At 46.7% G+C, this 17,241-nt stretch overlaps 1 protein-coding gene across 2 annotated transcripts; it reads left to right on the top strand.

Annotated features, from left to right (window-relative positions):
• The first annotated feature begins 4,605 nt into the window (after nucleotides 1–4,605).
• On the top strand, nucleotides 4,606–9,885 carry LOC140916904 (G-protein coupled receptor 35). Of its 2 annotated transcripts, none has more exons than XM_073358801.2 (2): nucleotides 4,606–4,662; nucleotides 7,673–9,885. In XM_073358801.2, exon 2 carries the CDS (start codon nucleotides 7,688–7,690, stop codon nucleotides 8,669–8,671), a length of 984 nt encoding a protein of 327 aa, XP_073214902.1. In that variant the 5' UTR covers nucleotides 4,606–4,662; nucleotides 7,673–7,687; the 3' UTR covers nucleotides 8,672–9,885. The 2 variants fall into 2 exon arrangements, with proteins under 2 accessions (XP_073214902.1, XP_073214901.1); XM_073358800.2 differs by lacking the exon at nucleotides 4,606–4,662 and adding an exon at nucleotides 5,199–5,453.
• The last annotated feature ends 7,356 nt before the right edge of the window (nucleotides 9,886–17,241 follow it).

Below are 17,241 nucleotides of genomic sequence, written 5' to 3'. Positions count from 1 at the left end.
GTGAAAGGGCAGTCACTCCCTGGGAAGAGGGTTTGGACCTGGTACACCCAGGGGAAGGAGGGGAATCAGGAGTTCTAGGAAGCAGTTCAGGGAAGGAACAGTGAGGGCTGGGAGAGGAAAGCCCCAAACTTCTGGGTTGAAGGTCCCTGGACTGGAACCCAGGGTAGCAGAGGGCCCAGGTTCCCCTACCTGCCACTGGGGAAGTGGCACTGGCAGAGCAGTGAACGGGGAGACTGCCCGAGTCAATGTGGGAGTGAGAGAGGATTTGAAGGACTGTACCCTGAAAGGGGAGTGTAGGGAGCCAGGGTGGCTCCCCTCCGAACCAGAGGGTAAAGAGCCACCCTCTGGGCCTGAGTGGGCGGGGCCAGGCCAAGCTTCCGCCAATCCCCGGAAGGGGAGGGGTGGGACAGGAAGTACAAAGTGCGGGGCCCTCTGCCCAGTGAGGAGAGCATCAGGGAGGGAGACAGATACAGGCTGCTCCCTTGTGATCCTGCTGCTGTCCCAGGCGAAGCCCTGGGCAAGGAGGAGCCTGACCGGGGGGAAGGCCTGTGGCAACCAGGGCTGCCGGCCGCTGAATACCCAGAGGACCTGGAGGGGCCTGACTGCAGCCCGGGCCAGCGTGAGTCCGATACCGAGGGGGAGCGGGGGTGGCCCGCAGTGGAATACCCGGAGGAGATGGAGGGACTGGAGCGACCCGCCTGAAAGAGACCAGGTAGGAAGTAGCTCAGGGGCCCAACTACACCGTGGGCTGGGTGTGTTTGGTCAGCGGGTGCGGATTGCCCCGCTGACCCTGCGGCGGGACCTTCGCCTTCTGCCACTGTCAGGGCCTGGGCTGGAACGCAGTGGAGTTGGGTGGGCCTGCGTTCCCCTACGCCGGCGCTCCCCTGCCCGAGGGGCGCGCTACTGACTCTGGCCGGCGCTCCCCTGCCCGCTAATTCCCCAACACCCGGGAGGTGGGGCCGAGGCCTGCCACGGAGACCATTGCTCTCCATTGCCCCTAGGGGCTCGGAGGACCGACTGACACCTGTCACAGGGAGAAACGCTGAGTGACCTAGCCGGAGGGCTGAGTCACGAAGAGGACGTTGCAATTCCTGGGATGAGAGAGGAGCTGCAGAGATGGTGTGATGGCATGCAATCCCCAGAATGACCAAAAGGAGGTGCCATACAAGCAGTGAGTGGTGCACCCCGTGGCAGAGCAGGGTTCTCTTCTCAGCCCTAATACAAACTTTCTGGGAGATCAGAATTTTATTCTCCACTCTGCTACCAAGTACCTGCGTGACATTGAGCCTGGGCGTAAGATCAGAGTTCTGTTCCCAGTCCTGGTACAAGCTTTCTATGTAACATTAGACAAATCACTTAACCTCCTGTTGCCTCAGTTTAAAATGTATTTGTACTAATTACAAAACTTTTTCCTCTACCTTTGAAGTCTGAATAGGCTACATGTAGGGCCAGAATTTTCAGCCTGGTGCAGTTTTTTTGCACCACCATTGGCATAATCTGGCCAAAATGATAGTTTAACTGGCTAGGGAGGATTGATCTGCCAATGACATAATCAGCATAGGACTCTTGCGTCATTCCCCATCCCTGGCACAGAAGAGAAAAGCAAGAGAAGACAGAGGAAAGGGATGTGGCCAACTTAATGCCACCCTGGCCTTTGGCTGGTTTGTTGGGTTTTTTTTTTTTGGTACCCTGTGGTTGTGGCATCCAGAGTACATTACAGTGATCAGCAAGGCTGCTCTAATTTGTCACAGAGGGTCCAGCACTACACAGAGAAGCACTAAGATCACAGGACTGCCAGGGCCAGATTAACACTCCTGTGGGCCCGGGGCTATTAGATTTTGTGGGGCCCCTGGGGTTTTGGAGTGCAGGAGCGGGCTCAGGGCTGGGGCAGGGGATTGGTGTGTGAGAGGGGGTGCAGCTCCAACTGGAGGGGTGGGGCCAGGAATGGGACAGGGGGTTGGGGTGTGGCAGAAGGTTTGTGGTGCGGGCTATGGGTAGGAGTTTGGGTGCAGGAAGGGGCTCAGGGCTGGGACAGGGTTAGGGTGCAGGTAGGAGTTTGGATGCAGAAGAAGGCACCGGGCTGGGGAAGGGCGCTGGGGTGCAGGGTGCACATACCTCGGGCAGCTCCTGGTTGGCGGCACAGTGGGGCTAAGGCAGGATCCCTGCCTGTTCTGGCTCCACGCTGCTCTTCTCCTTGAGGTCGCTGGCATGTTCAGCCCCTAGGGGACAGGCCGCTCTGTGCAGTGCATGCTGCCTGTGCCCACCCCCACAGCTCCCATTGGCCATGGTTCCTGGCCAATGGGAGCTGCAGAACCGACACTGGGGGTAGGGGTAGCACGCAGAGATTCCCTGAACATCCCTCACCTAGGGGCCACAGGGGCATGCTGGCGACCCGGCACTTGCGGCTCCAGCCCTGCGGGGTGGTGGGGGCGCCGAGGCTCAGGGACCAGTGTCCAGCACGCAGTGTGGAGACTTGCCACGGGCTGGATGAAAAGAAGCAGCGGGCTGCCTGCGGGACCCCCTTAGCCCAAGGCCCTGGGCTGCAGCCCCTAAAGTCCCTGCATTAATCCGGCCCTGGGGGATTGCAAGGATGAGTTACAAACCATCTTTACAGCAATCTTCCTGACTTGTGTTCTGTGCACTTTGGCCCTAGCCAAGGTTCATAGCTTCCTTCCTTGGTGAAATGCAGACTGGAACCAAAACATAATGCAAAAGATTGCACTGATGTAATAGACTCAGTGGAGGGCACCAGAGAAACATGACACCAAAGAGGAAGTTTTAAGCTGAAACATACCAGATAAATCTGAGGAGCTCGTTTTATGAATATCACATTGTGAATCATAGAATATCAGGGTTGGAAGGGACCTCAGGAGGTCATCTAGTCCAACCCCCTGCTCAAAGCCGGACCAATCCCCAACTAAATCATCCCAGCCAGGGCTTTGTCAAGCCTGACCTTAAAAAATTCTAAGGAAGGAGATTCCACCACCTCTCTAGGTAACGCATTCCAGTGTTTCATCACCCTCCTAGTGAAAAAGTTTTTCCTAATATCCAACCTAAATTGTGCAATTCAGACATGCCAGATTTACTGGTGATGAAGTGATTGTATGGATGCAAGCCATGAATAATGGTCAATACCTGTTGGAACTTAATAATAATAATTAATCAATATAATAATTACTGTTGACCATTATTATTTATTAATTACGGTAGTACACAGAGTCCCCAATTGCACTGGGTGCTGAACAACTGCAGAGGAAGTCAGTCCTGACCCAAAACTCTGACCCTCGAATTTAAGCCAAGATACAACAAGCAAGAGAAAGGTGGCAGTTACAATAAGATGTCAGTTACATAGACTGGATGTATAAATCCACATAAATAAATAAATGTCAGGAATGTGGTGGCTCACATTTTTGAAAGCGTAAAGACCAATTGATACAGGGGATAAACATCTTTGAGTTCATTTACACTCCTAAAGTATTTGGGCCCAAGCCAATGCCCATTGAAGTCAATGAGAGTCCTTCCAGGGAGTGATCAGACCCTTACACTTTAGGGCCAAGTCTTCAGCAAAGCTTTCTTGACTTTACTAGTGTAATACAAGTTTACGCCAGATCTGACTGTTAAAGCTGTAGGTGTGCAACTGTGGGCATGTTTCACTAATTTGTGAATGCAATTCCAAAACTTGTGAGTAATTATGATTCCTTAGTTCGATCTGCCCAACTCTCCAAGGCAGAGAACCTAAAATAAAATCCTAACCAGGATCTCTTCAGATGAGCACCACAAGGAATATAAAAAAATACTTGAACATTTTAAAAAGGTATATGGGGAACGGGATGGCTCAGATGTAACTGAGACATAGCCTTCACCTTCGTATCATTGGCTCAACACCACCTGAAGTGGGTAGTAACCATAACATACTATCTATTGGCTTTTCAGTGTCCTATATGGAAAGAGTTGGTAATTTCAGTCCACTTATCAGAGAAAAGTAGCACTATCATAATTGACACTGTGAAGGAGTGTCCACCCCACACAGAACTGGAAGGGGTTAAGGTAGCCAGGTAGGCCTATTAATTCCACAGGCTGCACCTGAAGGAAGAGCCAGGGAATTGATTTCAGTTTCAGCAGTACAGGAATAGGCAGAATAAAACCAGGAAGCTGGCAACAGACCGGGACTGCTGCTGGGAAAGGGCAGACACTCCCTGGAAAGAGGGAGGCGTCTTTAGTGGCTGCAGAAATTTATAGGCTGCAGTCACTCCCTGGGAGGAGGGAAGCCAGGAGCTGAAAGAAGAAGTCCAGGGAAGGAGCAGTGAGGGCAGAAGAGGGGAAGCCCAGAACTGCTGGGTTGAGGGTCCCTGAACTGGACCCCCAGAGTAGAGGGTGGGCTTGGGTTCTCCTACCAGCCACTGAAGGAGTGGCACCTGAGGCAGTGAATGGGAAGCCTGCCTAGGACTACTGAAGAAAAGACTTTGATATACCCCAGAAGGGGGGAACACTGAGTGACCTGGCTGGAAGGTCATGAAGAGGACGTAGCGGTTCCTGGAATGAAAGAGGGGCTGCAGACCAGAGAGAGAGAGAGAGACGGAGTGGCAGCATGCAACAGCGGGAATGAGCATCAATCTGGTGAACTAATCCCCAGAGCAGCCAGGAGGAAGCACCAGATTAGTGGTGAGTTGTGTGCCCCATCACAGACACCCTTACTGACAACAGCCAGACCAAGGAGAAACAGGACATTGCTTCCCCCATGTGCAACCTCGTTCTGCTGCCCTTGCTTCTGGGTTTCTGAAGTGCCCAGCCAATAATAATCCAGCTCAGGAATGTTAGTAGGTATTGAACTGCTTGCTGACTGACTGCTTGTTCTGTGGCTAAATAAAAAGTTTTGTTTTCCACTGATGTCAGTGTAGGACTTGCTGCTGCTGCTGCAAAACCAATTAGAAAACATTATAGTTTTCCTTCCACAAATTACTAAACTTATCTTTGAGTTGATGACTGTGAATATTAGTATCAGTTCCTTGCTGGGGGAAAACTGTACAGTAGAGCGGTGCTACTCAAAGTGGTAGCTACTCATCGACTGCAGGTCTGCATGCACATTGCGGGGGAAAAAATGCCGGTCCCCCACATCGGATAGCTTGAGAAGCACTGCTGTAGAGGGTTGCACTGATGTAATGGAATAAGTAGGAGGCACCAGAGAAACATTTGTCACTAAAAAGGAAGTTTAATCATGAAACATACCCGATGGTCTGGAGGAACAGGAGGAGATTTGGTCATTGTGCTTTTTTACTTCAGAGCTAGTGATGAAAGAATCATTGGACTTGTGCCCTGAACAATAAGCAGCATCAAGTGGAACAAAATCTGAGTCTATTAAATGTACTCCATAGCATTCAGATAAACTAATCTGTGCTGAACCAAAGCTTTTCTTGTGGAGTAAATTAATTGTGCAGTGAGCTACAAAGAAGCAGGTAACTTTTAATTCTTTCATCATTCTTATGCAATTTGCACTAGTAAATGCAGACTTGGGCCACAGTGAGGCTTCTCAATCATTAGTAGGCAGGTTACTACTTTTTATTTTTAAAGTTAAAATGGCTATTAATCAGCGGTTAGGTCAGCACGCTAAAAATTCTACTTTCATATACCTTTGATGGCACTTTTTCAAATGCTGCTGTCTTTCTGCAGGTTTTCTCTCCACCTACTTTTACTCTAACTTTTGTTACTTTCTGTGTGCTTGTTCTCCCATGCATTGAATCACTCTGTTTTAGATTATATTTGCTGTTTGTAGTGAGAGTCAAAACACATCATTCTTATTATTGATCATAATTATGTGATACTTTGCACTTCTATAGCATCTTCTGAATTGGGATTTTAAAGCATTTTAAAACCATGAATTAGTTTAATCTTGCAACACTCAGCGAGGTGAGTAAGGGTGACTACCCCTATATTATAGATAGAGAAATGGAGGCGGAGACTGTTAGTTCACTGGGGACAAGGATCCTCTTTTCATTGTGTGTCTAATCAGTGCCTATGGATTATGGAGCTGTCGTTTCTCAGTGCTACCCCAGTGAAAATAATGAACAATAATAATGCAGGCTGGGATTTTCAAAGAAGCCAAAGGGAGTTAGGCACACAACTGATTGACTTTCAATGGAAGTATGTCATCTGATTTCCTTTGGCTCTTTTGAAAATCCCCCCCCCCCCCCCAAATACTAAAAATGCTAATTTTAGGAATATCATGAACAGTTGAGATTTGGGATTGTAAATGTTAACAAACTGATATACTATTAGCGTTATGCAATGCCTGATCCAACAATGATTCTGAAGCCAATGGGAGTCTCCAGACTGACTTTGGTGGGTGTTGGGTCTGGCCCTATATCTTGGCCACTAAAAATTGCTTTGCTCTAACTCAGTGGTTCTCAAACTAGGGTCGCCGCTTGTTCAGGGAAAGCCCCTGGCGGGCCAAGTAGGTTTGTTTACCTGCCGTGTCCCCAGGTTCGGCCAATCGCAGCTCCCACTGGCCATGGTTAGCCGCTCCAGGCCGATGGGGGTTGCGGGAAACGGCCCGGGCCGAGGGATGTGCCTCAGGCTTTATTGGGGTACAGATAAAGACATGCACATCTCCGCTTTCACCAGAACCTAAGTAGAAAAATACTTGAGGCCTGAGCCTCATTTACACTAAGGCCCCTTTGTACCACTCTGGCAGTGTAAAGGGGCTCAAAGTGGGCACCAAATTACATTTGCATTAGTATTAAGGCCCTTTACACTGCCAGAACACTGTAAAGGAGCCTCGGCATAACTGAGAATCAAACCCATTGATTGCAGTTAGGAGTTTTACCTGGGAAATGAATGAAAACTGTAAGGCGATTTGGTCCTTAATTTTTATAGGCCATGATTACCTGGCTTTGGAGTGCTGGCATCATATAAAGACTGCAATCTAAATGACTAATTCTCTCTGGATCTGGACAATGTCTAGACAGCAGAGCTAGTCTCCTAAGAAAGGGATCCTTAGAAGCCAGCAAGCTGAGCAGGGAGCTGTCTAAAAGCCAGCCAGGAGTTAAATGCTGAGGAAAGGGACAGGAAGAGGGGCCTAAGAGGCTGACATGGTGCACCTGCCTGACAAGCCACAGATAGGCACCTCATGCCACTCAGGATGCTTAGCCACAGGCGCTCATCTAAAGTTAGGCACCTATGCCAGGTCAGCCTCTTCCGTAACCCATGCCCTAGCAGCTGAAATTGTCTCTCACTCTCTGCCTCCTGGTAATGCTCATTACCTCTCTCACACTCGACCTGCATTTTCTTGTGCCCCCAGCTGTTTTGTGTGATTGCTTTGCTGCCCCCCACTCCCGCATGCCCACACACCAATTGGTAGCCTGTATCTCTGGCCCTCCTCCTGCAGGGTCTGCCAGGTATCCAGGCTCAAGCATGCTCAGAGCACACCGACAGGATTGGGCCCTGCTTACAAGACAGCATGTTCCTCTGACTAGTTTGAAAATCCTGCTTCAAGGCCTAAAAGCAGCATGTTAGCTGTGCAGTGGTGTCAGGTCTGAGGCAGCTTTGTGGCAGAAACTTAGATGTCTAAGGGATTTTAGGCCCCTACAAGATGTGAACATTAGAAGAATAAATAAGTTGTAAATTAATCACCAGTGTGTTCTGTTGTATTTCACAGCTCTTAATTCTTCCATTGCAGTAACTACTTATCAGGATGAACTGCAGCAGCATGAACGTCACAATGCATGAAAATCTTAACCTTTTACAACTGATTATTTACATCCCAATTGTCTCTTTTGGAGTTATATTTAATATCATTGCCTTCCTGGTATTCTGCTGCAAGCTGAAAAAATGGACAGAAACCAGAGTGTACATGATCAACTTGGTTATTGCAGACTGTTTTCTGCTCTTCACGTTGCCTTTCATTGTGCATTTTCACAGGACTGAACATCCCATAGATGAACTGTGCTATGCCATACAGACTATATATTTTACAAACATGCCTGTAAGCATTTATATCATCACCCTTATAGCAGTCGACCGATTCATTGCAATTAAGTACCCCCTGAAAGCAAAGAGTTTCAGGTCCCCACTGAAGGCAGCTGTTAGCTGCGGATTTCTTTGGATAATAATAATCATTTATGCATACTTCAACCCACGATTTTCTGAGAAAAAAGAAAAAAAGTGCTTTCAGAAAACTTCTGGTGAACCTGCAGTAACTACACTGGTGTCAGGTATTTGGGGTTTTTTTATACCACTAATAATACTGACTTTTTGTTCTATTCAAGTCATCCAGTGTCTGAAGATGAAGAAGAACATGAGTCCACCTGAGGAAACATCAATCCAGAAGGCTCTCTGGATTGTCTCTATGAACCTGAGTGTATTTATCATATGTTTTTTGCCTTTTCATGTCGGGCTACTTGTTAGGTATGCAATGGACGCAGCTGGAGCTGCCTGCTCTTTACGCCAGAATGCAAGCCTTTTTATTCGTGTGGCTGCGTGGGTAGCAAATTGTAACTGCTGTTTAGATACACTTTGTTATTACTTTGTAGCCAAGGAATTTCAGGAAGCTTCTTCTCTGTTACCCTCTTTTAAATCTCTGAAGTCTAGATCAAATCAAAGCCAAACCATAACCACAAATGCACTAAGTGATCACAAAAAAATGCATGATACAGGGGTGGATCCACAGCTGATATAAATTGTCATAGCTCCATTGACTTGCCATAAAGTCTGTAATTATCATGGGTAATAGTCACAAACTTCCTCAAAGTGTACCTGATTCTGATCTCACTTATACTGTACTCGTCTTACAGCATTCCAACTCCAGTGATTTCAACAAAGTTACTTCTGATTTACACCTATGTAACTGAGATTCCAGTCAGGATCAATGTCTCTCTTTGAAGCTATGCATATGCCTATTTTATTATTGCCATGATTTCCTTTGCATATACAACATTAACCAGCTAACTACAGGAAGCTTTCTTGCATCACTACAAGGGTCAGTTAGTTTCTTGTACTGCTGTGAACGTGTTTACAAGAAAACCGATGTAGTAGCAGAATGTAAATACTGAGATGTGTATCTTTCATATTATATTGGGTTTGCATAATTTACAATCTGCTATTTTCCTTCCTGCTGCTCTCAGCCAAATAGTATACATTTGAAGCCTGAAGCCGCTATCAGAATTCCGCTTATCTCAATTAGCAGAATTATCACCAACACTAGTCAAATACTGGTGTAACCCCCCTTTCCTGTGTGCCTGATGTTGTTGACATTCAAGGAGATCCTGAATACCCCAGTGGTGATGTTGGATAGGTGAGAATCCTCTATCCACCCCTCTACTACAGTCCCTTTACTCCTAAAGGAATTTAAATTTGGCAGTGCTTCCACCTCCTGGCCCCTGTAGACACTCAATGGTGTGCCTTGGAAACCTCTAAGAATAAAGCTATTCTAATAATAATCAGTGGCATGTATCTAAGTCAAAGCCCCTGCAGGCTCTCAGGTATGGACAGAGCGCCACACCAGCAATCTTGCTCCTTTCCCAAAATGGAATCCACCGCCTCTCTCCCTGCACTCCCTGGAAGGGGAAGTGTCTCACTCTTTTCCCCCAAGGCATCATGGGAGTTGTGGTCTCTAAGGCTAAATTGCGGCACACAGGATCTTCCCAACTGAAACACTCCCAACAAAGTTCAGAGATCCCTCTAGTAAAGGGTGACATGAGAACAAGGCTCAATTTCTGTTGAAGTTTTGTTTTAATCTGGTGCATTGTTACAATTATGGAGGGTCCCCCCTTCCCAGTTTGTAATAATAATTAAAAGGTCTAATATTGTACGAAATGAGGGAGATGTACAAAGTATTGTGTGTTGTGTGACATGGCAAATGATATGAAGTAAAATAGCAACACTATGCATAAAATGTGAAGAAACGAGACTATAATCTCACTGAATGAATTTCTACAGAGTTCAGTAACAACCTTACAAGGGTAGTCTTACAGTGGGAGAGGAAGGTGCTCTCTGCTGCCATCATCTTATGACCCGGGAGCAGAGCTAGAATGAGCATACTTCAGTGGCATTCACTATGCCAGTGTGTTCCTTCGAATAATTTTTGGTTAGTCATTTCAGTTTTGGATGTCGGGGTAATGAAATGTTCCTCTTATTGTGTGATTAAAAGGTAGCTAATACCTTTTAATCACATAATTAATACTTAATTACACCCTGAGTGAGGGGCTCACCAAAACCACAATCTCAATTATGTACCCCTGTAAAGCGGCATATGGCCATGAGCTGGGAGAGGACATGGAAAGGGGTTCTACTTTGTAGGAAGGAAGGAATCCTTGCTGGTGTGGACTCTGCTCAAGGGTTCAAAATGCCATTTGCCCTTCCTCCACAGTAAATGATGATCGCATGTGAAAGATGATGTGATTATAGCAGTGGCAATGATGATCAGGCGTTCCAAGGTAAGCTATTTAAGTTTTCCCAGGTTTCTGGTTGGATGCTCAAGCCAGTGGTGCATGTTAGTTTTAAGAGGAGCCCCTAGATATTTAAACCAAGCCACTGTTGCTGCTATCAGCACCTCGTAGAAAAGTCACATGTAGAAGGAATTAATTTAGGGAAGTCTTATGGCCAGTGATATACAGGTTAGCCCAGATCAATGGTCTCCAAACTTTTTTTGATCGCACACCCCCAAGAAAAAAAAAATTTGATGCAGTGGGAGGGCTGCCACAGGCGTGCCGCTGAAGAAAAAACAAGGGAAGAGCTGCTCTGTAGAAACACAGGTGAGGCATTGTCACTTAAGCCACACAGTAGCTTTATTGCCCATTGTGCAGGGTGTGTCTGAGTCACAAAATCTCTGGAGGGCCTCTCCTTGGGAGGTGCTGTTTACACACTATCACTTAATCAAGGCTAAAAGCACACACTAGCCATGTATGCCTAGGCAAACTATAAATGCAAGTGTTATATATGTTTGCAAGATCAACAAAACAGTTGAGTGATGCAGGTTAAACTTTTCTCTTCCTTGATGATTCACAACAAGTATCTGCTCCCATCCTATTGAAAAGTTTGGGCCAAAAAAAGATAATACTGGCCGTTTGTGCACCAGAGTTAGGTGAGAGCTTCAGAGACAGCACTGCCATTGGGCAGGAAGTACATTTAACACATAGCAAAAATGTTGTGAGGTTAGTGATTGTGTGGGCTTTTTTTTTTTAACATCAGAGTAATTGTGCATGGGGCAACATCCGTTGGAGCAAGGCCCCTTTATTGTTGTGTGGAGGCTTTTCTTGCAGTAGTTTTGTGCACTGCAGGTAACTCTTACATTTTTAATCTTGAGTTTTATTTTCACCAGTTGACTATAGGGCTGCAGTGCAGTTTGTTTCCTTGCTTTTGAAGGCATGGGGGAATTAATTTGAGGCAGTTTGTGTGACTGATGCACTATATAGAAAGCACCTGCTGGGTTTGTTGCATGTTTTGTATACACCTTTGACTGCACTGTGTTTCACTGCTTCAGGGTTGGAGCTGAACACCCTTCCACAGGGCCCCAGGAGATGGGGTATGATAGCCCAAGGTACTTGTAACTTCAATTTTGTTTAAGAGCCCACCTCCAGTCAGTGCTGCACCAAAAATGAAGCACATTGGCCAGGATGGAAGCAAAGTTAAGGGGGGGGAAGGTTGCTGAGTCATTGTCTGTATCACTAAGGCTCCTTGATGCAGACAAAAGCTGATCTCACCTGGTGTAGTGTTACCTTTGCCCTCCACTGTCCCTTGGGTGCCTCTTCCCTCTGTGGAGCAGGCCATGGTAACATAAACAGGTAGAATTTGCACGTCCTTACAGAAGAGTGAATCTAGTTTTTTGGTGTAGTTTTAAGTCTGAATTTCACTGCACGTCCTAGGTGCTTAGCACCTTTGAAAATCAGGCCATTTTTACATGCTTATTTCCTTCACTATTTTCTGATCATTTCCCTTTCACACTGACAGAACCACAATGCTAGCACTGCAATACTACCAGCAAAGATTTAAGGCCATGATTCCCAGTTGTGTTGCCTGTCTCTGTGTACATTTATATCTTCATCACTAAAAGCCCCTGACGCTCTGCTGCTTTACAGCACTTTATATGGCTAAATGGCATCCCACAGCTCTAAATTATGGCTGAATAGAATATCTGGTCCATGATTAGTGTGACTGTTTTTCATGTTTCTTTTGATTCATTCTCTGTTCAGTGCTTTACAGAAGCCCCTCTCTTTACTGTGGAAACCTTTCGGTTTTCACAGAGCCTGGTTCATATTAGCAAACATTCTAGTTTTCAAAGCTGACCTGCAAAGAACAAAAAATGACTGACAATTCAAAACTAGTTTGTGTGATACCAAGGAAAAGCAGCAAATAGGAGCTGGGTACAAATCTAGGGCTCCAGGGAAGCCCGGGTTTGCAGTAGGGATAGAAAGTGAGGAATTTTGCATCTGTTTGTCTCCTCTCAGCTGCATTTGTTCCCACCTCCTATGCTTCCCCTCTGCAAATCAATCATTTTTCAGCACCTGCTTTTCCCTTTCCACAGAAGATTCCTGAGGCTCAGGCAAGGGAAGAGGCCAGTGAGGATGAGGGAACAGAAGAAGTGGCAAGGAACCAGGGCGGGGGAGGATAAAGGGTAGACGGGTAAAAATGAGAAGGAAAACGGACACTGAAAGAAGGGGAAAAAAGCTACAGTCACATTCTGGAAAGAAAAGGACAGAAGGAACCTAAAATGACAAAAGAGGGAAGAAATAAAGCAAGGGAAACACTGTCAGTTCATACATTCATTATCAAAGTTTAATGCCAAAAAGATACAATAGGTCTGTGGTCACCAACATTTTTTATGCCCGAGATCACTTTTTGAATTTAAGGGTAACCCAGTATTTACCCCGCCCCTTCCCCAAAGCCCCGCCCCATTCACTGCATTCCCCCCTATCACTCGCTCTCCCCACCCTCTTTCACCAGGCTGGGGTAGGGGTTTGGGAGGGGTCCAGGCTCTGGGCTGGGGCCGAAGGGTTTGCATTGTGGGAGGGGGCTCTGGGCTGAGCCTAAGGCAGGGGTAGGAGTGCAGGATGGATTGAGGGGTGCAAGCTCTGAGAGGGAGTTTCGGTGCAGGAGGGGGGCTTTGGGCTGGGGCAGAGTGTTGGAGGGGGTGCAGGGTGAGGGTTCTGGAAGTTTGGGTGCAGGAGGGGGCTCCAGGCTAGGGGAGAGTGTTGGGGTGCAGGAGGGGTACAGGGTGCTGTCTCTGGGGGTGGGGTCAGAGCTGGGGCAGAAGGTTGGGGTGCAGGAGGGCGTACAGGGTGCCAGCTCTGGGAGGGTGGTTGGGGTACAGGAGGGGGGTACAGGATGCTGGCTCTGGGAGGGGGTCTCAGGGCTGGGAGTTGGGATGCGGCCTCCCGCCAGGCAGCACTTACCTCCAGCGGCTCCTGGTCGGCGGCGCAGCAAGACTAAGGCAGGCTCCCTGCCTAACCCGGCCCCACACTGCTACTGGAAGGGACCAACATGCCCTGTGGCCCCTAGCTCCACGCACTGCCCCTCTCCAGCTCCCATTGGCGACAGCTCCCTGTTCCTAGCCAATGAGAGCTACGGGGGTGGTGCTTGCAGGCAGGAGCAGTGAGTGGAGGGAGACCCCTGCCCCGCCATCCCCAGGGCCGCAGGGCACGCTGGCCACTTCCGGGAGTGGCATGGGGCTTGGACAGCCCCACTGTGCCGCCAGAGATCGCAATCAACTGGGAGATCCTCTAGGATTGACCAGTCGATCGCGATCAACCAGTTGGTGACCTCTGCAATAGGTGAATGCAGACATAAGGAATGGCTGATTCCATAAGTAACTGTGAGCAATCCCCCACCGACCATAGCCCTGACCTATGTATCAGTACGCCTGTATGATCTGCTAGGCTCAAGGGAGTTCTGATCACATTTAGTGCCCTGCTCACAGATAGTACCCAGACTTGTTTGTGCCTGTCAGCCAGTCCTAGTTTTGGGTAGGGAGGAGGGGAAGCCTGGAGAGACACTGGGCAGCTCCTTACTGCATCTGGGCAAGGAGGGGATTCTTCAGCCTGCTAGCTAGGCTGAGGGGGCTGTTTGTCTCTCTCACACTGACTGGTCAGCTTAGGTGCCAGCCCCCCTCAGCCAGCCAGCTCCCACATTCCATGCAGCTGTTCTGGCTCCTCCCCACAAACTGTAAGGGACCCTAACATTGGGCCTGATGTATTACTTTCAATGGGCCCAATGGTAGGGTCCCTTCCAGTTTGCAGGGAGGAGCCAGAACAGCTTTCAGCGAGGTAACATCTCAATTACTTTCAGCGAGGTAAAGGTGTTACCAGGCAGGAACCTGTAATTGTCCAGCATTGTACAGTTGTAAACAAGGTCAAGGGCTGGTATACAGAGACTTCAGCTGCTCAGTACTAGGGCAAACACCATTAATTTTCTTCACCTTTTATTAGAAGATACAGAAAAAGGGAATACAGTTACAGCATTTGAAATGTAAAGTACTGAGTAAGTGTTTCATTTTAGCACCTCGCCACCCAGGTTATCTAGAAAGAATATTTAGAAAGAACCCTCCCCCATGTCTGACAGTCTTTAAGATAGTACAGTATTAACTTTCCAAGAAGCGGATGGCTGGAGCTGGGGCTGTTGCTGTTTCCTAGAAGACAAAACCACACACACAAATGAACAAAAGGTAGAAAATGCAGTCTCCAGCATTGACTCTCACTTGCACCTTCACTGCTGGAAAAACACAGGCATACACATGGTCTGATCAGCCACTCTGAGACCTGGCAAACTTGTGCCAGCATGGGGCTGTTCTGGGCATTGCTTTTAGCTGCCTCTCTGGGCACAGGTGTATAGCACTGTTGCAAAACATACAGTTTTGGGCAGCTAAGCCAGACTCCTGTTAGATAGATGGAGAGAGAGAGAGAGAGAGGAGAAATGAGGTAGGGAAGGAAAAGGACATGGGGGGACAGGACGGTGACAAAGTCTCACATCACAGCTGTTTGGGATTTAGCCAGAGCCAATGCAGGTAGGGTGTCATCTGGTCTGTTTGGTTAGGATAGTCCTCGGGGTTAGGTTGAAGGCAGCACAATGGTGTCATGCTGGCTCCTAAGGTCCGAGGAGATGGTGAGGATGGCAGCTATAATGGTGAAGCTCACTCCAGTGCTGGTTGGCTGTCAGCTTCTTCTCCTGCTAACTTTTTCCCCCTAAAGCCTTCTCTTTTAAGGTTACCTAAAGGAAATGATAAGATGTGCCTCATCTTCTGGAGGTGGAGGAACAACCTGTATTCCTTATTTCCATGGGAAAATACCCTTCAATTTATTATAGCCCCATTGGGTTTTTCTATTACTCACCTATTGTCAATGTCTTTTAATCAACTGCTCAAAAGAGAGTGGCAGACATTATTCGAGAAGACGAGCTGGCTATGAGTCATGCGTCTAAATTTCCCCTCTGGTTTTCTACTTTGAAGACAGCTTTTGGTTTTGAACCATTCTTGACTGAGTTTTCAAGCCCGCATTTACTCAGCTAAGATTCTAAACCATGAAAACTGCTGTCCTCAAATGGCAGATGTGGAAGGGTCTCTGCACATCTTCCTTTTTTCCCATGTACATCTGGAGCACTGGAGAATCTTCCTCAACGTCTTCTGGATTGTAGAGTTTTCTGAGAGCACACTGGGGTTGTTTAAAAAAGAAAGAAAGAAAAAAGGCAGCTTTATCACCATTTCAAAAGTGAACATTTTTAATATTTTCTCAATCTCCCGTATTAATTAACTCAGTGGCAATTTTTGGTTGTTTAGAATCTTGCTAAAGAAGAAAGTTTTTAGTAAGTTCTGATTAGTATTTTAAGTATCATGTGGAAGTAGCTGTTTTGGTGGATTGTATATGTTTGCTCTATGTATCCATAAAAGACATAGCATGTGGAAGCTAATAAAGTTGAATTGAATGATGATTGGAATAGCCCACCCCTTGTTATTTTTTCCTCTAACTAGGCCTAATTTCCAACAGCTCAAGTTTGGTTCATTAATTTTTGTGCTCACATTCCCCTCTCCCCCGGCCCGGGACATGATTTTAAACACAGTCCTTGAACTATATCAGTAGGGCTTTTTGTGTGGACTAATTCAGTCTGTTTCCCTTTCACACCTTTTGCCATCAACATGTGTTACAGGTTATTGTGACATTCTATGAACTTTCACTCCTTACAGTTGAGCTTACAATTAGGGTAAACGTGTAGGCCCAGTTGTTACACTAGCACTCTAGTTCATTTGAACCATTGGACCCTTATATGATTGTCCACCCCTGAGTTTAAAGAAAAGCACTAGCCTGCTGAACAAGCTTCCCTGGTCCCCTCTGACAATTTCTATAACATCGGTCCATGTGGTTAATGCAAAAATCTCAGGCATATCAAAAATGAGGGGGATGGTCTAAAATAATAGATTTTATTGACATATAATGGAGAGGCCACTGCACGTATTGCATTATTCATTTTCATATTTAATGTATTAAGGTCCCTCAAATGAGACTATATTGGCCCTTTAAAGCCAGAGGAAGTGTCGGGGACAAGGCTACCCCTTTCCAGGAGGGCTGCAACAGAACTTTGAGAATGCCAGAGGTCGCCACTGGGAGAAGTCATTTTCTGCTAACAGTTGGCATCTGGTGTCTAGAAGCAAGACTGGAATGATGTAAAGGTGAAATGGAAGAGAAGTAAATTCTCAGCACTTATGGGCAGAGACAGTGTGTATACCTTGCTTAAAACACAATGAGGCACTGATCTCAGTTGTAGCCTCTAGGTGCTACCATAATTCTAATAAATAATAGGATAATATTTTAGATTTAAAATATAAGGGACAATGGAAAACAAAAATGTTAAATATCCCAATCTCTTGTCTACAGTAAATCTAAGACATAAAGGAATACCATTAAGTAGATTGAATTTTAGCACTGGAAAATCAACACACGCTGAATGGAGTCTTGCCAAAATTAAACACAAGCTGACCCAATTACACACTTACATTACACGTACAGAGAGAGCAAGCCCACGGAAGAGAAACTGCCACTTTTAGATATTTCATGCAGTGTTGCTGGGTCCAGATAAGGGAGGGGGTGAGGTTGGGCCAACATCCATTGATGTGTGTGAGCGAGAGGGAGAGAGAAACTTTAGAGCTTACACAGTGCTCTTCTTCAGGTCACAAAAACAAAAAAAAACAAAAAAAAACCAATTGTGTCTGACATATGGGAGAGACTTTATGGTATTGTTGATACCAATATTCTAAAATCGCAAGGA

Source organism: Lepidochelys kempii, chromosome 9 (assembly GCF_965140285.1).
Source record: "Lepidochelys kempii isolate rLepKem1 chromosome 9, rLepKem1.hap1, whole genome shotgun sequence".
Classification (NCBI taxonomy): Eukaryota; Metazoa; Chordata; order Testudines; family Cheloniidae; genus Lepidochelys; species Lepidochelys kempii.
The sequence above is the reverse complement of the archived record's forward strand: the minus strand, read 5'-3'. Positions and strand labels throughout refer to the sequence as shown.